This window comes from Neolamprologus brichardi, chromosome 8 (genome assembly GCF_056152115.1).
Source record: "Neolamprologus brichardi isolate AB-2024 chromosome 8, ASM5615211v1, whole genome shotgun sequence".
Lineage (NCBI taxonomy): Eukaryota > Metazoa > Chordata > Actinopteri > Cichliformes > Cichlidae > Neolamprologus > Neolamprologus brichardi.
This window is the reverse complement of record NC_142111.1, coordinates 10,466,580-10,492,111: the sequence shown is the minus strand read 5'-3', so window position 1 is coordinate 10,492,111 and position 25,532 is coordinate 10,466,580. Positions and strand designations below refer to the sequence as shown.

Here is a 25,532-nt window from a genome sequence, read left to right as displayed (position 1 = left end):
TAATGGTGCAGCGCACTGTGAGACACCTGAATGCCTCCGAGAGCTGCTGAAGAAGCAGCTATTCAATATCCAGCACTTCCCCAACAAGGATTAAAACAACATGGGTCAGATTTTCTCACTTTCAGGAAACTAAAGATCACATTCCCCTGTGCTGCCCCTTTTTATACGAGTCATTCTTCTTTTTCCTAAAACCTTAGCTGCCATAACAGCTTATTTTTCACTGTCAATATGTAATCTGAGTCTAACTTGCCTCTCTTTGTTATTTCGATGCTGGGTGAAAAGGGAAAATAAGGAAAAGTATAAGGAGCACAGTTTGCTGGTCTGATATAAATTAACAGTCCAATCCCTTCCACGCATAAAAACAAGCGGGTGTATAAAACCAAACACCTAGACGTGCAGACTGCTTCTACAAACATTTGTGAAAGAATGGATTGCTTTAAGAAAACAACTAAAGAGACAGAAATTATTATGAAATCTGGTTTATTTTATATCTCCTAGTTTGAAATGAAGCAATAAAAACATGTATAAAACATCACAAACTGTAATATTATACAAATGCTTACGTCCCGTCCTGCTGATGCAATGGAGACATCTTCCAGTGACAGTCTTCATCCGTGTGAGTGTGAGGAGGCTCCTAAACCCACCGACACAGAAGTGCATGTTCACAACTCCCTCTGTGCAGGCAGGGTCAGGACCCTCCTCACCCTGGGTGAAGAGGGGTGGTGCTGTGGCCAGTCAGGTATGAAGTGCTGAGAGTGGATCTTTGGTCCTCTGTGCAGCTCTGTCCACTCTCAGCTGCCCTGCAAAGCAATAACACAAGAAAGACGTAATTTTAACACAAAACATTTCCATAGTAGGTAGCTGCAACATGTTTTTAAAATTCTATTTTAAACTCAACCTATACACACAATAACTATAAATAAACTTAGACCTACAGTACTGTAGGACGATGATTTATACCAGCTATTGGAAGGATTTAGTCTTCAAGACAGTTTGTAGCCAATGTGAGGTGATAACTTACATAGCTGGAACACAGCACCACTCTCCAGTTTGTCATTTGGTCATCCATCCTTCTCATCGGGTTGGGGTAAGGCTGTCTTCTGGGTGGAGCATCTCTCTGTGTTAGCACCATCTGAAATGTTGGGAGAGGACAAGTGTAAAGCACCTGAAGACAAAAAGACAAAGAGAAAAGGATGAATTCACAGATCACTGATTTGTTCAATTTACTTTTCTTCTGTTATGTGTTTTTACCTTACCTCTGATCCCTTAGCCACAGGCTATACCTTATGTAAAAACAAGAGACTACAGTCAGTTCACGACATCATTTTTAAACCTTTTCTACTTATTTGTGTTGACATTAAGTACGGACTTACCTTTGTCCTGCATGGTGAGCTAGAGCTTGAGAAAAAAATATGTGAGTCATTTAAACAGTTACCTGTGATATTAACAAAAATAGAAGTAACAACACCTAAAACACTACCTTACAGTCACACAGGCAATGTCACATATTAAGAAAAAAACAATACATTTCACATGTGTTAGTTAATATTCTTTAAAAGTCAGATATTCTTAGTTAGCTGTGTTACAAACATCACAAGACACAAAGGCTTAACTTAAACATTACAAAGTTAATTAAAAAGTAAAGGATATTTACAAGAAGCTGTCCTCAAAGCAAGAAAGTGTCTTACAAACACTGCAAGACGCAAAGGCCAACTTAAACGTTTAAAGTTTAAAAACAAGTTCTAACATCACCTAGTCAGAGTCATTGTCATCAAGTGAAAGGTTAAAAGGCCTTTCCCAGAAGCGTCTGACACCAAACGAAGATGTTGAAGGGCCACAGAACGTGTCATCACTTACCTTGCACCTCTTTGCACTTACCTCTTCAGTGCAGATGTCTTCTCTGCTTCTCTTTGCTGAGGAGGTGAGAACTGAGGTTGAAGGAGAAGCTTCGTGAGAAGAGGGGGAGGATGAGAGAAGGACATACTCACCATACTCACCTTCACTGACACTCTGGGTATCAGTGCCCTGTTCTTCATCAGAAGAGGGGGAGGATGAGAGAAGGATATACTCACCATACTCACCTTCACTGACACGCTGGATATCAGTGTCCTGTTCTTCATCAGAAGAGATGGTGCTCGGGAGACTGTCATCCAGGATCCTGATGACTTCAGGAAGGCCTTCTTCTGCGGGACGTTCAACCACGTAGTCAAGACGACATGTGAGGAAACAAGTTTAAAATAACATTAGGAATGTAATAAACACCAAGTGCTAAAGGAACTGAGCTACATCTGTTAGTTTCAGCAGATGATGAGAGAAAAGCATTTTAGGCTACATTTATGTCAGACTGAATGACACAAGTTTGACTTTATTTGACCTTGAAGGAGAGGTCAGAGGTCAGATGTAATGTGATATTTTAAATCTTTACACAGTACTTTTATATATTGACCACAGACTCCACACTTTTAAGAATCATAGCTTCTAAATTATAAAGTTTTTTGTTCATTTTTGACCAATAATAAAGTTAACCTTGAAGTAGATGTAAGCTAAATTTACATAACCCCACTCTACACCCCTACAAAGTTTGATCAGGATTAATTAAATTTTTTTCAGCTATGATGTTTACAAAACAAATAACAGGCAAGCAAAAGTTACTAAAAACATAACCTCCTTGGCAGAAGTAAAAATTGCAAACACACAAAGCTGTGCAGGTATGTCTCAAAACCATGGTCAAGCAAAAAACAAACAAATAAAAACTCTTAATACAAAATCTGCATTATTAGGAATGTGCACAAGGACTGTATCTGCCATAAGGACAGATACATGAAATCTTTTTACCACATGCTATCCCTGTGTAATACAATATATCTGTCTGCTACGGTGGCTGGGAAGTGCAAATCGCAACAAATTAAAAAACCACAACAAATTAAAAACCCGCAACAAATTAAAAAAACCCACAACAAATTACAAAAACCTCACAACAAATTACAAAAACCCGCAACAAATTACAAAAACCCACAACAAATTAAAAAAACCCGCAACAAATTAAAAAAACCCGCAACAAATTACAAAAACCCACAACAAATTACAAAAACCCCACAACAAATTACAAAAACCCGCAACAAATTACAAAACCCCACAACAAATTACAAAAACCCACAACAAATTAAAAAACCCCACAACAAATTACAAAAACCCACAACAAATTACAAAAATCCACAACAAATTAAAAATCCTTGACGGAAAGGGATTGTCTGAAATACCGGAAGTGCCGCAACGATTAGCCTAATAGGGCTTTTGGAGCGTGATGTCACGGGAGGGGGCGTGGCCATGATTTTGGGTTGAGGCGCCATGTTTCTGGGCCGAACAAAGCGCTAGCGAAAGAGGAGCGAATGTACACGGATAACACCAGCTATGGTTCGTACTTGCTGTGCGGTCGGTTGTAAAGTTAGATCGCACGACCGGCAAGGGAATAAGGTTGAAAATGGTTTATCTTTTCATTCTTTCCCCACCTGGAAGCAACATGAGGCAGCTCTTGTATGGGATGTTACCAAAAGAAGGCGTCTAGTCTGGATAGCAGCTGTGAGGCGAGCTGATATCCAGTTCTCTTCCATCTCCAAATATCTGTTGGTGCTCCAGACATTTTCATTCCGGTAAGTTATAGATATGTTCATATCACTCTTTATCCGGTCTTTAAGTCTGACGTCACTAGCCATGTCTGGGGTCTAACGCTGCTGCAGGTCCATAAATCACTGAGAGTTGAAAAGCTATCTAAAGTCTTTCATCTGTAATAAAATGATCAGCGTTCTGCTCTACCATGTGTAACAATTGAGTTTATCATCCAGGCAACCATGAAAACAAAACGTAATTTATGACATTTATCAGAGTTAGAAATTAGCAGGAAGTTAGCTCACTAGCTTCCATCTAAATGAGGGATTTTGGAAACAAATTCAAACGTACAGCTCTGCTATCACTTCCAACATAAATGAAGACAGAAAACTAAACAGCAGTGACGTTTGTAGGGTTACTGAAGTTTGGCTAGCTGGTATATAACATGTGCTACGTGACCGCTAGCGACACAGCTATGTTAGCATAATATAAACAGGCTAACTTTTTTCCACTTGATAAAAGTTATCGTGAGGATTCTCGGTGGTCTGGAACAAATAATCTCATGGCAGGTTGCTGTAAACGGACCAAACTTCAGCCAGGAGAACAACTGAGATAATTCATCCACAAGGATGAATAGGATTAGTCATTCATATACTGCTGCATGGGCTGGGCTGTAGCTACATCGTAAGGTTTTAAAAACTGAGCTTTCAAATGATTAGTGGTGATAAAAGCAGAGGGAGGCCAACAGTGATCACTGACTGCTTTTAGGAGCTTTTTGAGATTAAAGAGAAGACAATACAAAACATTAAACATGTTAACAACACAAAACCCATATTAAACGCAGACTACTTTAAGTGTAGGACTAAGCAGGATTCGTCACGCCATCACTTAAAGACCAGATAGCCTATTAGTTTTGTTTTCGATGCACTCTGAGGTCAGATCAAATTAGGAAAAAAAAAAATTCTATTTATAGACTTGCTAATTGTGTGGCATTATTGCAGGCAAACCAACCTTATGAAATGGATGAAACATCGTGACTGGGTTCCAGCGCTACACAAGGGACCTGCTTCAGACATACCACCATGCCAATCAGATTACTTCTTCCATGTGAGGGTGAAGAGGTGACCCTTCTGGATAAGATGGTGAAGGTTTGCTGCCGTTTTGGTGAACAGTGTGGTAGTAAAACCAGGGAAAAGTGAAATTTGCTCCTGTTAAATATTAAGTCTTGTGCTGTATAGATAGCGGTAATTTTTCAAAAGATAAATTGAAGTAATTGATAGTAAATAAAGTAATGTTAGTAGTGGGTGATATCTTGTAAATGCTGTCATGATTTTGTGTAAACATTTTGTCTTTTATAAACTATAAATGACATGGATTCTACATTGTAACTGATGTGATGTTCTATAATAAAAGAGGTAAAAATTACATTGTTTCTTTATTGAACTTTTGAACAGTGGTACTCAGTCAGTACATATTCAGTAAATGCAAATTCTTTACATGGCAGTGCACTACAGGCATAAATCTAGACCCATATATAAAACATTATGGGTCATTCCCACAACCCACAGCTTTACTGTGTTCCAGCAAAGTATCCAATAGCAGTGACAACTCCTCCACATTAGCAGGTGGTATTCTTCGTTTTTGGGGACGGCTCCTTTTACCTTTCAATATGGATGGTCTGTTTATGTTTTGATCCAGAGCAGTTTTTGGGCAGCTGAAGAGGAGAAGTCTATCTTATGGCCAACCTCTGGCTGTATCTTGGTCATATTACCCAGCAAAACCCGGTATGCAGGTTCATCTGTAACAGTCCTTGTGTCACGGATTCGCACTGCTGCTTCTACTTTAAAAAGAAGAACAGTGACATGGCTGCAGGTCTCCACGACTCCGGCCTTACAGGTGCAGTGGGCGGCTTTAACCTTCCCTGTGATGCTCACAGTGACCCATGGCTGCAATGCTGGTTCATTCAGTCTTTGAGAGTGCAGTACCTGAAACATACAAAGTTAATTTAAAGACAAGGACTCTAATGAGCCAAGGCCGACATAAATGTGTTTTATCTACTTTCAAATCCATTTATCATAAATGTAACAAAGTATTTAGAAACTTAGCACATACATGTAATTTTTCATTTTTTTTATGTATCCATCTATAGAACGTTGCATGTTATATTCCAAATCTGCCTGTTCTCTCTCAGAAACCTGCCTTCAGAAAATGAACCTAAAGTATGTAATGCAAGGATGTCATCACTTTCAAGATGGAGAAAGCATAAAGACTAGGTGACAATTATGGACACGTAATATGATAAGGAGATTCTGCAGGTCATTAATCAATGTATTATAGTAAAAAATGTATTTTTTGTGACACAGGACACAAACATGGAAGCAAGATATATAATTAGGATTATTTATAATAAATATGAATAAATAATTGCAATTTCTTTAACCATTGAGAATAACTAAATCCTTCAGGACAATGTCACATCAGTGCACTGAACTCACTATGGCTACGTTCACACTGCAGGTCTTAATGCTCAATTCCGATTTTTATATTTAAATCTGATTTTTTGTGTCTGCTTGTTCACACTACAAATAAAATGTGAAAAGCGCTCCTTTGTGAACACTCAAAGTGGCCCGCATGCGCAAAAGCAGACGTCACACACAACACGCTCTGTTCAGACCCAGACCAAACAGTATTGTGTGACTGATGGCCCTTAATATAAAGACTTGTTTCAGACTTTGCTTTAAGTTATTTTGTTATTTATATATGGCCTAATAATTATCCTTATTGCTGTTTTAGAGAGGAGCGGTGCTTCAAAGGATAGTTGCAGATTTCTGTCAGAATCTGCAGATTATACAGTATAAATAAATGTTCACATTATCTTCCCAACAGTTTCACTAACATCTACATGGGATGGACACAAAGCGCTCAAGTGTTCTCAATGTCTTCTCGGGCGCTTCTCCAGCGCTGATAATTGGCATATGTTTTGTGTCAGTGACATAAAAGACAGATTTAATGCGACATGACCATTAAAACAGCAATTGCTTTCTAAAACATCAGATATGTATCGGATTCAGTACCACATACGAAAGTGACCCAGATCGGATTTGTGCTGTTTTTACACTGTCATACCATGATTGGATGTGGGTCGCATAGGGTAAAAAAAGTCGGATTTGATGCGCTTTCGCGTGCAGTGTGAACTTAGCCAGAGCCTCCACATGTTCTCACTGTAATTTGCCCCTCATGAATGAATTTATGATTGCACTAATTTGAATGTTCAAGAGAAAATCAAACACATTTTACTCACAGTACCCTACAAACGTCACTGCTGTTTAGTTTTCTGTCTTCATTTATGTTGGAAGTGATAGCAGAGCTGTACGTTTGAATTTGTTTCCAAAATCCCTCATTTAGATGGAAGCTAGTGAGCTAACTTCCTGCTAATTTCTAACTCTGTTAAATGTCATAAATTACGTTTTGTTTTCATGGTTGCCTGGATGATAAACTCAATTGTTACACATGGTAGAGCAGAACGCTGATCATTTTATTACAGATGAAAGACTTTAAATAGTTTTTCAACTCTCAGTGATTTATGGACCTGCAGCAGCGTTAGACCCCAGACATGGCTAGTGACGTCAGACTTAAAGACCGGATAAAGAGCGATATGAACATATCTATAACTTACCGGAATGAAAATGTCTGGAGCACACCAACAGATATTTGGAGATGGAAGAGAAGAGATATCAGCTCGCCTCACAGCTGCTATCCAGACTAGACGCCTTCTTTTGGTAACATCCCATACAAGAGCTGCCTCATGTTGCTTCCAGGTGGGGAAAGAATGAAAAGATAAACCATTTTCAACCTTATTCCCTTGCCGGTCGTGCGATCTAACTTTACAACCGACCGCACAGCAAGTACGAACCATAGCTGGTGTTATCCGTGTACATTCGCTCCTCTTTCGCTAGCGCTTTGTTTGGTCCAGAAACATGGCGCCTCAACCAAAAATCATGGCCACGCCCCCTCCCGTGACATCACGCTCCAAAAGCCCTATTAGGCTAATCGTTGCGGCACTTCCGGTATTTCAGACAATCCCTTTCCGTCAAGGATTTTTAATTTGTTGTGGGTTTTTGTAATTTGTTGTGGATTTTTGTAATTTGTTGTGGGTTTTTGTAATTTGTTGTGGGTTTTTGTAATTTGTTGTGGGTTTTTTTAATTTGTTGCGGGTTTTTGTAATTTGTTGTGGGGTTTTTTAATTTGTTGTGGGGTTTTGTAATTTGTTGCGGGTTTTTGTAATTTGTTGTGGGTTTTTGTAATTTGTTGTGGGTTTTTTTAATTTGTTGTGGGTTTTTGTAATTTGTTGTGGGGTTTTTTAATTTGTTGCGGGTTTTTGTAATTTGTTGTGGGGTTTTTTAATTTGTTGTGGGGTTTTGTAATTTGTTGCGGGTTTTTGTAATTTGTTGTGGGTTTTTGTAATTTGTTGTGGGTTTTTGTAATTTGTTGTGGGGTTCTGTAATTTGTTGCGGGTTTTTGTAATTTGTTGTGGGTTTTTGTAATTTGTTGTGGGGTTTTTTAATTTGTTGTGGGGTTTTATAATTTGTTGCGGGTTTTTGTAATTTGTTGTGGGGTTTTTGTAATTTGTTGCGGGTTTTTGTAATTTGTTGCGGGTTTTTTTAATTTGTTGCGGGTTTTTGTAATTTGTTGCGGGTTTTTGTAATTTGTTGTGAGGTTTTTTAATTTGTTGTGGGTTTTTGTAATTTGTTGCGGGTTTTTGTAATTTGTTGTGGGTTTTTTTAATTTGTTGCGGGTTTTTAATTTGTTGTGGTTTTTTAATTTGTTGCGATTTGCACTTCCCAGCCACCGTAGTCTGCTATATAATAAGATATATTATAAAGTATTACCATAACATAAGATAGGTCTTAATACCATTATTACTACTATACTATGATTACTGTTTTCATATTCTTTTTTATATTCTTTTATTTTTATTATTTTTTATCATCACGTTTTGTAGCAGGGAAAAGGTTATAGTTTATTTCAATAAAGCCTTTGATCCAGAGAAGAACAGGATGTTAGGAGAAGACCGGGATCTGGTGTGTTTACACCTGTGTGTTCTGACGTCATGACACCCTGAAGATGCTGTTACCAAAGAGACTGATTTTGGGGCATTTTACAAATTTTTGTCCATTAAGATAGTGCCAAATTTGAAGCCTTCAAATCAAAGTAACACCTTTTTTTCCCCAAATTCATACACCAGTCGTTAATAATTTCTACACCTCTCCCGGAAAACTTAAAGCATACAAACAATTTACGGGGGAAAATCTTGGAATACACATATTTTGATAACATTAAAACGTGACATTCACACTGGAACTTATTACATTATTACAGTCATTTAGTGACTCTTAAAATAACTGAAGAAATGTTAAAAGTACCTGCAGCGAAGTCCAGGGGACTGTCGAGAAGTCGGGGTCCACGACGAGCCATTTTCAGGCTTTGCTGCTGAGATGAAAAACAAGTACAAACGATCCAAAGATGAAGTACTTGTTGTCGCTTGCAAGTAAAATCCGCTTTCAGAAAAATATTTTCTAAAACTTAGCTTTCCACAGGCTGAGGTTGGAGCAAGTCAAAACAAGTCCAATAGCAAGCGTAAAGGGACGAATGGAACATTGTGCAGCATTTATACCCTCTGCAGGCCATGGTTATGGTTGCCAACATGCGCGTGCACATGCACGTGATACAACTATATAAATGGAGCTCACCGCAATGTAATTCACAGTTAATTCATGATCATTTATACTTACTACCTTTGTCAGCCTTTATGTAGCATGTATACTAACCATGTAGGTATACCAGGAAATAAACACAGATATTAGAAAGCTCAAGCAAACATCTGGTGACTAACATTAGCATATAGCTCATGCTAATATTACATCTTCACATTTTTCTTTTCAAAGCTAACAATAACTTAGCGTTCTCGCTACTCACCATGCTTTTAAACAGTTATATGTTAGCAATGACAACATTTAACAAATGTTTTTAAAATGCTAGCCATGCTAATTAGCCTTAGCAATTGCTTGAGGTCTTGTTTCGAGCTCTAGTGGTCATAAGCGAGCCAGCCTTTGGCACGAAAATCAATCTTGTAAAGCTCACTATTAAGGAGTTTAGTGAATGCCTAATACCAAATATCCTATAGTCAACTGTTAGTGGTATAAAGCAAAGTGGAAGTGATTGGGAACGACAGTAACTCAGCCACGGTGTGCTGAGGGACATAATACCGAGAGGTCAACAACTTTCTGCAGTCTTTGGCTACAGACCTCCAAACTTCATGTGGCCTTCAGATTAGATCAAGAATGGCACATAGAGAGCTTCATGGAATATGTTTCCATGGCCAAGCAGCTGCATGAAAACCTTACATCACCAATGCAAAGTGTTGGTTGTAGTGTTGCAAAGTACATGACCACTGGACTCTGGAGCCGTGACGACGTGTTCTATGGAGTGATGAATAACACTTTCCTGTCTGCCAATCCGATGGATGAGTCTGGGTTTGGCAGTTGACTGCATTGTGGCATGTGTAAAGTTTGGTGTCGGGCTGTTTTTTAGAGGTTGGGCTCGGCCCCTTCATTCCAGCGAAAGGAACTCTTAATGCCTCCGTATATCAAGAACTTTTGGACTATTTCAAGCTCCCAACTTTGCGGGAACAGTTTGCCGATGGCCCCTTCATGTTCCAACATGACTACGCACCAGTGCCCAAAGCAAGGTCCACAAAGACATGGATGAGCTAATTTGGTTTGGAAGAACTTGACTTGAGAGTCCTGACCTAAACCTGAGAGAACACCAACATCTAATTAAACCCCATGGATCAATAGTGGATGTCACTAAAAAATCATAAACGTGTGAAAGCATTGCATTCTCCAAACAAACCCAGCTATGTCTGCTCTTCCCTGATGATGCATTAAAGTCATTCCCATTACATCACGGCGTTTTCCTCAGTCCAATCTGTTGTGGTTGGCAAACAAGTGTGGCGGGAGGCCTGTTGATTAACATGTACAGTAAAGGGGGAGCTGCCGGGCAGTGAATTAATCGAAAGTCTTGCCTCGCTGTTACCTAATAAGGACAGTTGGCAAAGTCACCGTGTGAAGTACACGCAATTAGGGCCATAAGCTGTTGAATTACGCAAGAGCGGAGAAGCCTGCTCGTTCAAAGCATGAATCAAAAGTTAAAGAAGCCTCTGGAGTGATTTTAGGCTCGTTGGGTGGGCACGTCCGGCGCTAGGACCTAGGACACGTGAGCGTATTAGTTTGCCGGAGGGGTGGAGACGGCGAACAATGAAGAAACTGACTGGTAGGACCTGCAAAGGAGAAACATCTGAGACACCCCCCTCCCCTCCCCTCAACTCCCCTACACCCACTGTCCAAGTCTAGAGCGACGGACAGTACGGACTGACCGGCCGTCAGTGACAGCGGGGCCGCTGGGCTGAGTTCAGAGAGGAGCGCAGGAAGCACGCAAACGCGTCCGTGCGTGCAGAGCGGAGCTGCGCTGAGGTTCCTGCGTGGATGCGAATGAATGGGTTCGCCTCTGAGTGTGTATGTGTGTGTGGTGCTGAACTGGGTCATGCGGACCGCTGGAGGAGCGAAAGATAAACACGCACCCTCCTCATCCTTCTCCTCGTCCTCATCCTCCCGCTGCACGGCAGGTTCAGATGGTGGGCGCACAGAGGAGGGATCCCAGCATGTGTCCCCATCTCAGCACTGAGCATCAGATGCTGCTTTGATTCCATCCGCCTCCAAAGAAAGTCTCAAACTGAAGAGCATCTCCAGAAAGGCGTCTTATTTTGGCCAGCAGGCTGCCCGTTGTGAAACTGCGAAGGCTTTAAGGTGTTTTTTTTTTCTTGTTGTTGTTGTTTTTTAAGAACTCTGTGGCGCTTCTGAGTGATCGATAACAACGAGGAGAACCGGATCAAACGGATCGGCGCTGAGCAGAGCAGAGCGCAGAGGCTCTGCTCGCCGAGCGGATGCAGGACCATGGAGGAGAGAGACAGGTCGCCAGCAGGTGAGTGAGTAACACCTTACATGCACCCCGAGGTGCCTGAAACCGGGTCAGCCTGCATGATGCATGACACTGCAAATGAGAGAGGAAGGAAAGAAACAGCTGAAGTAGAAAATCTTTATTTTTCCTTTTAGTGTCCCAATTTTTATTTGCGATACTTTAAATGTAATAAAACGCTCGTGCAATTAAAATCTGGTGCTCCCCACTCTGAGCGACTTTCAACTTTGACCCACTCACAACATATCCGTGCATGAATAATACAGGAGCACATAAAAATATCCCGGTGTCAGCACTTATTATACAGCACAGCAGCTTTATCTTTTCCCCACCACCAGGCTATGAGTCACTCTAACTGGTATTAATGGTTGAGAAGCGACCCGATTTGTGTTTTTATCCACATTATTTGTGATACCTGCATATATCTACCCCCCCCCCCCCCCCCCCCCCCCTTCTTTTTGTTATTCAGTCGCACTGTGGATGTGAGGGCATCCTGGTCTTTAATGGCCCTTTCAGACTTTGTCCAGAGCAGACAGGTGATATCTCATCCTTAATGCTGTCTAATGCATTTAAATGAGAAGCTGACTTGAAAATCCCATATAAAGCACAAGCTGGAGGCTGGTAATGGACTCTAACTGAAACACAACAGCAGCCAACGGTTGTATATAAAGGAGCTGCAATGGCTGAGATTTCTTTCTGCTTTGGCAGATTTATTAAATTTTTTCTGGTAAAGTAGGAGATGCACATTATTGACCTGAACGGTGTGAAAACAAAACACCCCAGAGATGATGTGATCTTAAAGTTGGGCTCCACGCTCTTAGCTGAAACAGAAAAAGCAGCGTGAAGTCACCCAAAATGTTCCAAACAAACCCTGCAGAACTTCTCCAGCTTCCACAGATAGCTACATTAGGCTATAATGGGCAATAACCAGCTCCAGCTCCAACTAAACCCATCTCCGCCCATTGACACCCACGTGCACGTGACTAATACGCCGTCTTTAATAAAGTTTTGCCCGATTTAGATCTCTTTATCAAAAGATCCCGTTTAAGCAGGCACGGTTTGCCTGTGCAGTGGTTGTCACGGTAAAACATGGCTGCCCAGAGGACACAAAGAATGCAAATGGATTGTCAATTAAAATGCATAGAAGACATGAAGCTCTTTACTCCCCTTGCTCAGATGTCTGGCCCCTGCTGGGTATAAAAAATACACAAACAAAACAATTACATGCAGATTACATCCTAGAACATCTAATGACACCCAATTAGTGCACATATTGTGACACATGTGCTTGTGTTTTCTCTGTTGGCTTCTTTTCCTTCTTCGTCCTGTGCGAATAACACTGTATAGACTCTGTTATTTAAGGCCTTTTTTCAGTTTGCGTTAATATGGCGTTATTCTAGTAACTGGTCAGTCAATTCTTGAATTGTGTCTGTTCTTGTCTTCAGCTTCAGATTTAAACGAATAATCTGTCACCGATGTATTTAGAGAGAGATAAAGCAGAGTTAGTGAATGCAGCCTGAGCAATCAGCATTAGTAATTGTGCTTAGAGGCTATTGTGTTTGTGCAAGATAACAAAGCACCATATACAGTTAGCTTGCCTTGAAGTAGAGGTTGTTTTTTTCAGGGTTGGGGGGAGAAAAAAAAGCAACATCCTCCTTAACGGAGCTGTTACATCATTTAGCTACACCCCCGTTTAAACCCCATTTTACCGAGCTCATATTAAAGTCACATTCCCCCATCTTTGTGACATCACAGGGACACGAGCTGTGTGGTTACTGAGGAGGCAATGCTTCAGTTCTCTCACTGGATTTCCACACCATCTTTCTCTCTCTCATTCTCATCACTTTAGGTTACTGGATTGTGAGGCTGTAAGAGAGTGAGGGTAGCTTACAGCTTCTCCCATAGGCAGCTTATTGCACCGCTGACGGACATCACAGCGAGGGTGACGTTGATTTTTGATTGGCGTTTATAATCAGATGTTTACAAGTTCTTATACCTCAGGCCTTAATCGTAAACTGCAATAATGATAGCTGCTATTCTTAAGGTTGTTTTTTTCATATTTTTTGCCCTTTTATGTCACAGATAGGCCTTGGTTGTCGTCTTTGAATGACATGTCCTTTGCAGTGTCACCCCTCACAGCTAACCACCGCTCTCAGTTCTTGTTAGGGAAGGTTTAACCTTGGGTTATCCCATACAGAGTCTTTGGTCTTTCCAGCAGGAGGCAGCTTTTGTTCCAGGCTGTGTGACATACAGCAGAGGGAGGGAGGGATGATGGGGGAAAGAGGGCAGAAGCGAGGCAAGCCAGGAGCAGGTTACTGCAGGCTCGGTCCCAGCAGGGGTTCGTCCATATGGGCAGCTGTGCAGGGCTGAGAGCAGGTGATTTGTCAAAGTGAGCGTCTGCAGTCTGTGGATACTGGTTCACCTATCACAGCACAGCAGGACGGAGGCACTAAACCCACCAACTCACTGGGCATGAAGTTTTGTTTTGCTGACGAAGGAGATTCAGCTTCTTTTTTTAAAAAAGTCTGGGCAAAGAACAGAGTGTCCTCCCTGCAAGTGGCTGTCAGGAGGAAGCCATTTAGTTTAGATTGAATGATCAGTGTTTTTATTCTGCCCACCTATAGCGAGACAAGGAGGAAGGAAATGCAGACAGACCAACAGATATTGTACATGTTGTTCGCTGCGTGCAGTTGCTTTTTTTCCCCAGACAGACAGCAGGAGAAACCGCATTAGTCACGTCGCGTTTCACTCGCTGGTTTCACTTTGACCCAGAGGCGAGGCACGTTGGGCATTTTGACAGTAAATTGGACACAAGAGATCAGTCCTCACCCATAATGACTCTTCTGCCGAGAGCCAAGCAACTAGTCCATTAGTAACACAGAGAGGTAAAGCTGCGAGGCAGGCTCTGCAATCTATTTATTCTTTCATTAGCCCCTTGTTTACATTTTCATCAATAGACAAAAGAGATGAAGGAGAGGAGGGAGGAAGCAGGGACGGACTTAAAAGCACAAACTGTGTGTGTGTGTGTGTGTGTGTGTGTGTGTGTGTAAAGCTGCTGGATTTGTTTCTGCTCTCCATAATATATACGCTTTATGCACATTAACATATTAATTGGAGATTGATTAATACATTTTCATCTTAAAAAATATCATTATTATTATTATATATAATATATGATGTTTATTTATATCTATTTATATCTGAATCTTACCTTCATAAAGTCTCCATGTCCTGATCAAAGTCAGGCCACAGTTCATTGCAGCTGTGCCGTTCACACTCATCACACCAGGAGACCCAGTAGCTCACTGAATACACAATAATTCTCCCTAATGAGCCCCATGTTAATGTGACAGATAGGATTTGTCTGCTTCCGAGCTCTGATTTCTTATGGTAATGAATTGTTGACATTATTACAGTTTATCTTTGGAGGACAAATCGCTCCGTTAAGAGTCTCCAGACATCTCTGTGAAGCTGCACTTGAAGAAGCAAACGCTGAAATGCTCAGATCAACGCCAACAAAACGTTTGCCCTGTTGACCTGCTGGCATACCCTGTTTGCACGGTGACACTAAACACAAACGCAGGCAGAGGATGGAGTTCAGTTTTGCAGGGATTTAACCTAATATGAAATTTGTCACTCCGTCTGAGTAGAGATGTCTGCTTTCCTGCTTGCGTGACGGTGCTCAAAGTGCCATAAAAATATATTTGAAAAGCTCTCCAGCAGTGTTTATCAATGTCAGGAGCTCCAACTTGGATACTCCAAGAAAAAAAATTGCCTGCATCTACCTGTGTGTGACACCTTAGCTGAGCTGTAATGTTAGCTGGCTGTACTTCCTTTGGAATGACTGGTAAGATTTAAGACCTGCTGAAGGTACTATATGAGAGCTAAAAGCTAAAATCAAAGGATCACCCCAGTAGGATTTACACTATTATTGCACACAGGAGAGACATCAGTCTAATCTGATGCAGTGGGCCTACAGATGGACTAACAGTGCCAACCCTGGCTTTTAGGGCTACACCCTCTGAGCATTTGACAGTGGAAGAAAAAGCTAGGAGCATCTGTCACAGGGTTCAACTATGTTTGTCTCCAGCTAGAACAAAAGGTGAACAGCTCCCTTTTTAATCTTGGATGAGGAGACATGAAATGTCAGTCCATCGCTGTGGTGATAATGAAGTAAAACAGTAAGAAGGGGAAACAGCTTGTTACAGTACAATATCTCCCAAACAGAATAAGAATAAATCTGGAAAACAGATTGTTTCTTACATAAAAAACATCATTTGTTTTTTGCAGTTGTCTTTAGGCCTCTCACAAAACGGAAACACAAATATGAGAACAAGCAGCCAATCTAGGGAGCTGTTTTATTTTGATTGAAATGAATAAGACTGGCTCCAAAAATCCCCAGATATGCAAATTCGTCTCGAGCCCAATCTTCATCTGTATGTGGAGCATGTGCGCGTTACCTTGTCTGTGGCCGCCTGAGAGGACGAGGAGGGAGCAGAGGGCGGCGGGGCAGATCAGTAGGTCGGGCACAAACGCTGAGTCGTGCTGAGGCTGACAGCTGCTCCCTCTCAGAGGTAGGAACACAAAGAGCCTTTAATAGAGTGTCACTGTGGGACTGATACACCTGCCTCCCCTCCCAGACACTCGCATGCAAACACTCACACGGAAAAAAAACACACAGCCTCATCCCCACACCTCACCTCCACCTCCGGCTTCACTGCACTGCCTTTTTCCTGTTGTTCACATTTACAACATCTCTGCAGAGCGCAGTTGGGGGGGGCATCTTCCAACCATCCACCGTCGCATTTTTAGGCTTCTTAATTCACTACTGCAAAGGGAAATGCAGGATGGGGGAAGATGTCTTTGTGGGAGCTGCTGAGTAACGCGATTATGGATCCATGCTGAAATGCTCCACATTCGGCCTGTGGAGCTGACTGGAAGGTGCGGGTAAACAAGCCCCGATCGAGGGCTGTGGGGACCACGTGGGGTGGGCAGTCAGAGGAAATGTTCTGTGTTGTGTATCACCAAACCCGGACTGCACTCTGATCTGGAAGTCATCGCCTCGTGCGTCGACTTGCTGAAGGCTACATGCGGCGAGGACGCTCAGCACGAGATGGCTACAATATTCATAGCTTCTTATATAACCGTCTCCACGGTTATGATAAAATCAAGAAACAAGTGTTATCTGCACAGTACATGGGGTACACAGGGCACTCGTTCTATTTGCAGTCTTGGTTTTTTTTTCTTCTTCTTCTTTTGAGAAAGGGTGTTGAGCCAAGAACACAAAGCTGCAAATGGCTGCATCTTATTTTAGGCTTCATTGTCTAATAGCTATATTTATCACATTCTACCCACAAGAGCAGCACCAACCAAATGCCTCAAAAATATACCCCATGCCATATTTTCATCAGCTGAACATCTAGTACTGTGCAATAAGTCAGAGTCTTTTTTTTTGTTTCTCACCAAAAGTGTACCAAAATGTTAATGGAAACACAGAGTTGATGCTCTTTATTCTGAGCCTGGTTTTAAAGCAGCGGCGCTGAGAAACCAGGCTGCAGGGGGAAAAAGAACAAAGAGCAAGGCAGCTGGCTTTGAATGACGGATGAAAAAGGCCATCAGCAAAAATTGTTTGTGCTGATTTGGTTCCTACTAGTGTTTGTGTGTGTGTGTGTGTGCTCACTGTGCATGATTGGATGATTAAATTTGATTGTGTGTGTCGGGAGGAGGGGGCTGAACAGAGACTGAGACAATGGATGGGCTCATTAAGGTGTTCTGCTTCATTTCACCAAAAGCTCAATTTTGTGTACTTTATTTGATAGCTTCGGTTTTCTTTCACTTTCCTTTGATTCGCTCAAACCTTGTAACCAATACGTGTGCATCCACTCATCCCTGATATTTAATTTGTTACCAGCGATGTGTGTCTGAACACTCAATTAAACCGCCTATATATTTTTTTTAACTCTCGCAGGATCGCATTGACCTATTTCAAACTTAGTGCTTTTGAAAAGCGGCCAAAACTTCACCGTTGCAGTCATTTATTCCTCACTTTGAGCAGTTTGACAGAAATGCTCGGGGCGACTGTGGCGCAAAAGTAAGATGTGTTGTCGAGGCGAAGCTAATTACTTATACGGACGACGATCAGTTCAGAGCCGTCTCAGATAGGCATGCATGTCTTACCAGCATGTTTACACCTTTAAGCTGTCAGCCCTCTCGATATGTTTCCTTTTCCTTCTACCTGTTGTTATTGATTTTCCCATTGCTGTCTGCCAGTAAGTGCTGTCTGAGTACAGCCACATTTGATAGCTGGACAAAGTGATCCAGAGAGACAGCAGGAAGTACGATACATTTACTGAAAGTTTCCCCCTTCAGATGCCTTCCCTGCATTGATTGTATGGAAATTAAGGTCCATTAAGGCGTTCCTGATTTAACCATCCCTTGGGATGGGCCGTCTAGATGGGTAATGCATGGATGAAGAAGAAGGATAAACACGTGCAGTATAGCACATGTATAAAGTGCTAAGCATCATCATAGTAATCTGATTCTAATCGGATTTCTCCTCTCCCATCAGTCTGTCCCACAGCGTCAAGGCGAGCCTGTCTCTTTCTCCGTCTGGACCGGGGCGGGTGGGCAGCGGCGGAGGCTCCCCTACGTCAAAAATGGGCTACTGCGGAGGGGTGCCCGTGGAGGATATGCAGGCCCTGGCCATCACTTCTCTATCAGCCGCAGACGTAACCAAACAGTACGAGCACATCCGTGAGCTGGGGAAGGGCACCTACGGGAAGGTGGACCTGGTGGTGCACAGGACGCAGGGTGAGTTGGTGCAAAAGCTCTTCCAGCCGCCATTCCCGTCTCCAAACGAATCAAGCGTAAAAATTGAAATTTAGGATAGCAGATTGTTATAATCTCAGCATCCACGGTGTGCCAGCAGGCCTCACAGTTGAGCATAACCACTTAAGGCTGATCAGCACGCTGCAAAGTCTCGAGGCACTTTGCTAGGAATTAATTTCGGCAGAGTTAGAAGGGTTGGTTGAGGATTTCTCAGGTTTAGGTTTTAATCTTTTGTTGTAAGAAACCCAAGATTAGAGAATTGGCTCAGTATAAGCGCAGTATAAGGGAGTGTTTAAAGCGGCGTGGAGCAGAATGACAATGTGTCGGAGATTTATCGAGCTGTGCGAGTATTAAAGAGATCCTCCAGCTGTGATTGTGAACAGCTGGTTATGTGTGTGACGGAGGTGAGTTTCCTTCACCGTGCACCGTTTGCGTGAATGATGAATGAACACAGCAGCTGTCACAAAGAAAGGGTTGAGTAGTCAGAAATATTTCTAGTCCCCGAGAGTATCGGGAAACATTTCCAAATTCACATTAAGTGCTTTTTGGGTAACACATGGACAGTGTTGGACAGCAAATTGTTGGCAGTACTTATGTGAGACACAGGTTTAGTACACCAGAGTTTAACTGTGTTTGTGTGCTCTCTGTGTTAATGTGTGATTTTGTTTTTTTCATTTATTTTTTAGGCACCAAAATGGCCCTGAAGTTTGTTACCAAGAACAAGACAAAGCTGAAAAGTTTCCTGCGGGAATACAGCCTAACAGGCTCACTTAGCTGCAGTCCTTTTATCATCAAAGTCCTGGACGTGCTTTTTGAAACGGAGGACAGCTACGTGTTTGGACAAGAGTATGCCCCCGCCGGGGACCTTTTCGACATCATACCCCCACAGGTAACGCCATCATTCATCCTTCCACCAATCACTGTCCTCACAGTCAGCCTGAGCTGCTCCAATCAGTCACGATGTTCAGTCACGGCAGTTTTAACAAGCTCTCTTGGGGTTGGAGCCTCGTCTTTGTCCCGGTTTCCTCTCTGTGCAAAGCGGTTCACTTTCCTTTAGTGCTTTTCCGGCTGATGTGCAGGGAATGCTCGACTTCAAGGTTCTTCTGAAGACTCATTAAAAATGGCTGGACCGGGACTTAGAACTGAGGTTCTGCGTGTTTCAGTTTTTCTTTATATAACATCGATGTTTTATTGGTACTGTATTCTCACCATAAGGCTCTTTTCTCTTTGTCACCTCTCACCTCCTCCATGTAATGCACCCGTCAGATTGTATTAATCAACGTTGCCTGATTTTCTTTTCTGTATGTGTCTCTTAGGTGGGTCTTCCAGAAGAAATGGTCAAACGCTGCATGCAGCAGCTGGGGTTGGCCCTGGACTTTATGCACAGTAAAAACCTGGTGCACCGCGACGTCAAACCCGAGAACGTGCTCCTGTTTGACCGCGAGTGTCGCCGCATCAAGCTGGCTGACTTTGGCATGACCCGACGTGTGGGCTGCCGTGTGAAACGGGTGAGTGGCACCATCCCCTACACGGCTCCGGAGGTTTGCCGCGCTAACCGGTCAGAGGGTTTTTTGGTGACCACCAGCCTGGATGTGTGGGCGTTTGGCGTGCTGGTGTTCTGTATGCTGACGGGCAACTTCCCCTGGGAGGCAGCTATGCCCGCCGACGCCTTCTACGAGGAGTTCCGACGCTGGCAGAAAGCGGGGTGTCCCGTGGGAACTTACCCGTCTCAGTGGCGCCGCTTCACCGACGATGCTCTGCGCATGTTTCAGAGGCTGCTCGCTGCTGAGCCGGAAAAACGCTGCGGCGTCAAGGATGTCTTCTGTTTTGTCAAGTACGAGCTGGTCAGCGAGCTCAGGCGCAGAGCGTCTTGCCGAGCCAAGAGAGGTGAGAGGTCAAGCTCTGGAGTGTGCACTGGCAGCTGCACCTCTTCGACGTCCACTTCTTCGCGTTCCTCCCACAGACACCCCGAGCCTTCCACGCCTCCGGGAACATCCTGCCTGCGCCCGGCTCCCCTCAAAAGGAGCGTCCTCTCCGACCCGTTGTCTCCCAGAGAGGAGTCCGGACAGCACCAGTCTCCGGGAAGAGACAAGAACAAAAGCCAGATGGTGATGGCAACGGCCATAGAAATCTGTGTGTGATCACACTAGCGCTAGCACTGGAGACTAGAGGGCTTTTCACAGTAATAACAAGCTGTGAAGAGGTGTTAATAACTAGCACAGAGAGCCCAGTGAAAAAGGAGAATTTAGACATGAAAGAGAAGCTCAGGATCCAATCCCAAGCAGTGGAAATGGACATCATCAGTCAGTGATGCACACTGGGACAGCTTACACTGACATTCAATACTATTCAGCTTTTGATTTGTGACCAAAGACTGCTTCCCAAGCTGAGAAGCCGTGTTTAAGAGTCTGTTGTCACTCCTCAAGGCAGCTCATTATTGCCACCCTAACATTTGTGTTCTCCTGCCCATACACTGTGGTGGTGCTTATGATATTATATTGAGATTTACTCCGTGTCTCTTTACTTTAGTGTTTATTTATGTCCAGGAGATCCCCCAAATTCTTCTGAACAGGCGACCTTTTCAGATGGAAGCTTGTTATCAGAAGGCAATCTACGCAATTACATTCAACTGCCATTTCTCGGACTTCCCGCAAACTTCCAGTGCATAAAACTCATAGATGTTTTCAAGATAAAGTTTTACAAAGATAAAAATGAAAAAAAAAAAAATGTAGCAGTCTGTATGAAGCATCTTTTCATGTAGGTGTCTAGACTGAGAGGCAGACTCTCAGCGAAAAGGCATCAGCTCAGGACACTTCAGTGGGTCACTTCCTGTTTTATTATTAACGAGAATCCTTTGAGTGGCTGGAAGACACATCTGCCACATCTTGAACTGCTCTCAGTGAGATTCATTTCCAATTAAACGCAACTGAATGCAGGGATTGTGCATTTTCTGAGTGAAAATGGTGGCGAACACAGGAGGCGAGGAGGAGAAAAGGCTTTTTATTGTTTCTTTTCTACCAGCCGTGTGCGTTTTTGGACGTGTATGTGTGTTTCGGATGAATACAACAACAGGAAAAAAAGCACAAGATTTTTTTGTAAATGAACTCTTGGAGAAAAAGTCGATATTGTACATAATTTGATAGGAGCGCACCGTAATATCAGGTAGTTCAATGATGTAGCTGTACTAATTTTCTACAACAAGAAAGGGTTTTACGGTTACTGTCGGGGTCAATGCATCATATGTAGCATCAAAACATGACAGAGTGTAGAGTCTATCATTAAAAAAATAGATGTGCTATGTAGAAATATCACTTTCTAAATCATCGTAGCAGCTGCTGGTCCCCTTTTTTGTTTTTTTTCTTTGACTGTTTTGGGTTTTAATTTGACTGGGTCTTCACCCTGGCCAGACACACAAATTAATTTATTCCTGCCGTGTCCTTTCACCCCAGCCTAATCACGGGCAACACACATTCCCTGTGTAAAAAAAAATCATTATGCTTCCCGTTTGTCAATTGCAGCAGCAGACTGTCTTAATTTGATCAGTTAAGGCTAACGAGAGCCCCTGTGCAGGTCGACACCTTGCAATTGTTACTCGGTATATGTCGCCGCAGCCCCTCTGCTTACTTAAACATTGTCTGGAAGGATGACCTAAGTCTCAGCCATTAACAATGAGCGAGCTGTTGATTGTTCCCGACCGGAGCAGAGCCCCGGCTTCAGCTTCCATCGAGATACTGCTTATTAGGAATGCATCTAACAGGAGCAGTGTGTTCTACGCTTCACTGCGTGCTAATTACCTTTTTTTCTCTCTGCTTGAACTGCTTCACTCTTATGTCAGTCAGGTGTGTGTATCCACCTCAGCTTTGTGCGAATGTGTTCTGTCTCATGTAACGACTCCTCCTGTGACAGCTCATCACCTCTGTCCCTGTAATGTCGGTACCAGCGCTCCTCAGGTTTAATAGCTTCTGCCCGCTTCTCGAAGACTAATTGAGCTCCAGTGAACAAAAAAAAAAGAGGAAAAAAGTGCTCATCCACAGCTCCTCATGACAATGATTTAGCTCAGTGAGTCCCAACCTTGAGTTCATGAACCCTGGCTACTTCTGCGGTAGTCACAGGGTACATAGAAATATTAGGTGAAGAAGCTGAAGAGGACTGAGAAGTAAATGGAAACCAAACAGAATGTATAAATTATCACCAGATTATCATTGATATAGTAGCTCATCCGGCCCATGACCCATCACAAATCATGCATTAAATTAATCTGTTGGTTGTGTTTCACACACTATGAATTAAAATAATCTGAAAAGGCTCACAATTAATCGTATCCTGGACAAAATCTGGCCACTACTCTAAGAGGAGTCGCAATTCTTATTAAACTGGATAAGTGAATGTCAAACAACAATTGTTAATTTAGTCTTGAGCACAATTTGGGTTAAAACACATCAATGTACAAGTTTAACTATAACCTGACCAATACTTTAAGAGGAGTAGTAATTTTGGTTAATTATGGAGGGCCTGGGGGATTACATAAGCTCAGTGGTTCTTGGGCCAGATAAGCTAAAAATAGAAAAGTAAATGATTAAAATAGATTGCTTAAAAAGCTAAGGGATGAATTATTAGTTAAGAGAAGTAAAAAAAAGACAAATATTTTGCCAAGTATATTGGATAACAATTTATCAGTTAGCTAATGAATACAGTAGCTAGCAAGATTACAACAAAAAAGTACCTTCTAAAAAATTACTAAAAACTGTGTATGATGGATGTGGTTATTGCTACATCACCTCCTGGTTGCTGAAGTCCTTTTTGAAGCCTCGAGTTGAGCTGCTGTCATCTTGGTTGCAAAGTAACAGATGTGACTTGTGATTGCCAGGTCGCTAGCTAATAAGTTTTCGGTTTCACGCCAAACTTAATCTTAATTTTGAAACATAGTATGAGGAAGATTTACAAAACAGACTTAATTTTTTGTTCAGCATAAGCCAAAGTAAATGATGGAGTCCCTAAACTCAGCAGGTAAATAGACTTCTACACGACTGGTAGTCTTTTTGCAGCCACGGCTAGCGCCACCTGCTGGCGTTCCGATAGAATGCAGGCTTTTAGAAGCTGTGCTAATTTTTTAAACTGTCAATGCTAAAATTGTTACTAGCAGTTATATTGTTAGATAACAGCACTGAGTATCAACTGGAATAGCATGATGAAAGTATAATTCACAGTTGAATCTGTTAGCTAAAAGTAGCAACAAAATTGTTACTTAAACATAATGGATAATTTGTGAAACTGGTAGATAATAGCATTTAAATCGTTTTGCTAAAAGTAGTAAACAAGTAGCAAATGAATGTACTGAAATGTAGGATTAAAGTACGACGATAGTAGTAATGGATGGCCAAAATAGCTAACTGACTAGCTGAGCGTATAGCAAGCTAAAGTTGTCCAGTTTCATTTATTTCAGGTGAATACCTTTAAATATAAAAGCGGACTGATTTTGAAAGCTATGGATTTGAAGTGTTTTTCAGAGGCTATAGGGTCACGTCATATGAAACAGGGTTGGGAACCACTGACTTAACTTATTGTACTGAATGACACATTTTCCTCCAGCAAATAATCAAAGCTGATGATGGTCCCTATCAGTTTCCTTGTCTCTTTCCATCTTTACTTGTGGTTCTGTAGAGTTGACCATATCAAGGCCTCTCAGAAGGATGTACTGTATACTGAGATGTTGGCTGCCTCAAAGAATTAATCAAAGGGTAATCCTAGAGTAGATGGTAGTGAAATGTAAATTTGCTCTGCCTTAGAACTTGTTGTTTACTCTATGTAGGATCTACATAAAAGAAAAAGACAGGGATTAGACTGACCTTCAGTGTGCATTAGGAAATGTAAAGTAGTAGTATAACAGCACAACACCGAGTAAGGTGTATTGCAAAGTGAAACACGGCATTACAGTGCGTAAACTGGGGCGAATTTCAGACGTGAGCAGCTGCTGCTTTGTTTTAAATCAGAGCCATTAGCATCATCAAACTGCTATCTATTGTTCTAATGTGTACTGTTGTTTCTCATGGACTGTTATGACAGGAATTGTCAAGTTTAATGATGAGGTGTCAAAATCTATCGAGTTTTATTTTAGCTCTAGAGAGAGTAGCCTTCGTCTTAGCCTGTTTTTTGTTTTTTTGTTGAAAAATTGTAGAAGCTCATGTAAATACTGTATGTACTGTGTCTTTAACAAAATTTAAAAAGGAATATACAAAATGTTAATATATGTTGAAATAAATTTATGCACCACATGCAATGGCTGCTGGATATTTCTGAGGGTAATTTAAAATACTGTGGGTTTTTTTTTTCTGTCACTGCAGGCAAAGCTTATTCACCGCAGTTTTGTGTTGTCCCAAGACCATTAGATGAAGGTCAGCTACAATCATGTGATTTCCCAAGGCTCTGGCTTTCGTCTGGTTTGCCAGCGAGCCCCCCAGACTACTTGAATATGCTGACTTCATTCTGAAAAAGCTCAATTAACACATCAGTAGATAGGAGCTATCTACGGCCCTCAAAGAGCAAGTGAGTTCAAGGACGGTTAGAATATGAAGATGGGAACCGTTATCAGCCCACCAGCCGTCCATGCTGCATCTCAACTGTTGTGTCAGAGTGGAGGAGTTGGCTCAAGTTGTTATCAGGCTGACTTTAGACAGTGGGGCGGCAAGGGGTGGCATATCTGTCACAGAGCGAAGCTAATCAGTTCAGACACTGCAAGAAAAAGGAAAGGTCAGCCTTGGCACACTGTGCCTGTGTAGTAGGGGGAAGGTTGTCCTTTGTGATGGCCTATTATCCACCTGTAAAAGCCTACAGCAGCCCTAGTGGTGGTGTGGTAATTGTGTTACCTGCAACAGTCAAACTGACTCAAAGTTGAAGAATGTAATGCACAAGACAGGACATTATCCCTCACAGCGACTTGCTGGGCTTTCTGAGGACATGCACTTTTTCATTATCAGCTGTCTCCACAACAATCTGAGAGGCTAAATACCAAAAGCATTTTTTTCTTTCCAGATTATTCCTTAACTGTAGTTTTTTAAAAGACTGCC

The 25,532-nt window shown here is 42.1% G+C and overlaps 1 protein-coding gene across 2 annotated transcripts; it reads left to right on the top strand.

Moving 5' to 3' along the window:
* The first annotated feature begins 2,087 nt into the window (after nt 1–2,087).
* Nucleotides 2,088–24,734, top strand: sbk1 (SH3 domain binding kinase 1). Of its 2 annotated transcripts, XM_006801066.3 has the most exons (5): nt 2,088–2,218; nt 11,507–11,646; nt 18,209–18,450; nt 19,155–19,357; nt 19,785–24,734. In XM_006801066.3, the coding sequence occupies exons 2-5, from the start codon at nt 11,609–11,611 to the stop codon at nt 20,607–20,609; spliced, it is 1,308 nt and encodes a 435-aa protein (XP_006801129.1). In that variant the 5' UTR covers nt 2,088–2,218; nt 11,507–11,608; the 3' UTR covers nt 20,610–24,734. The 2 variants fall into 2 exon arrangements, with proteins under 2 accessions (XP_006801129.1, XP_006801128.1); XM_006801065.2 differs by lacking the exon at nt 2,088–2,218 and having other exon boundaries at nt 11,037–11,646.
* The last annotated feature ends 798 nt before the right edge of the window (nt 24,735–25,532 follow it).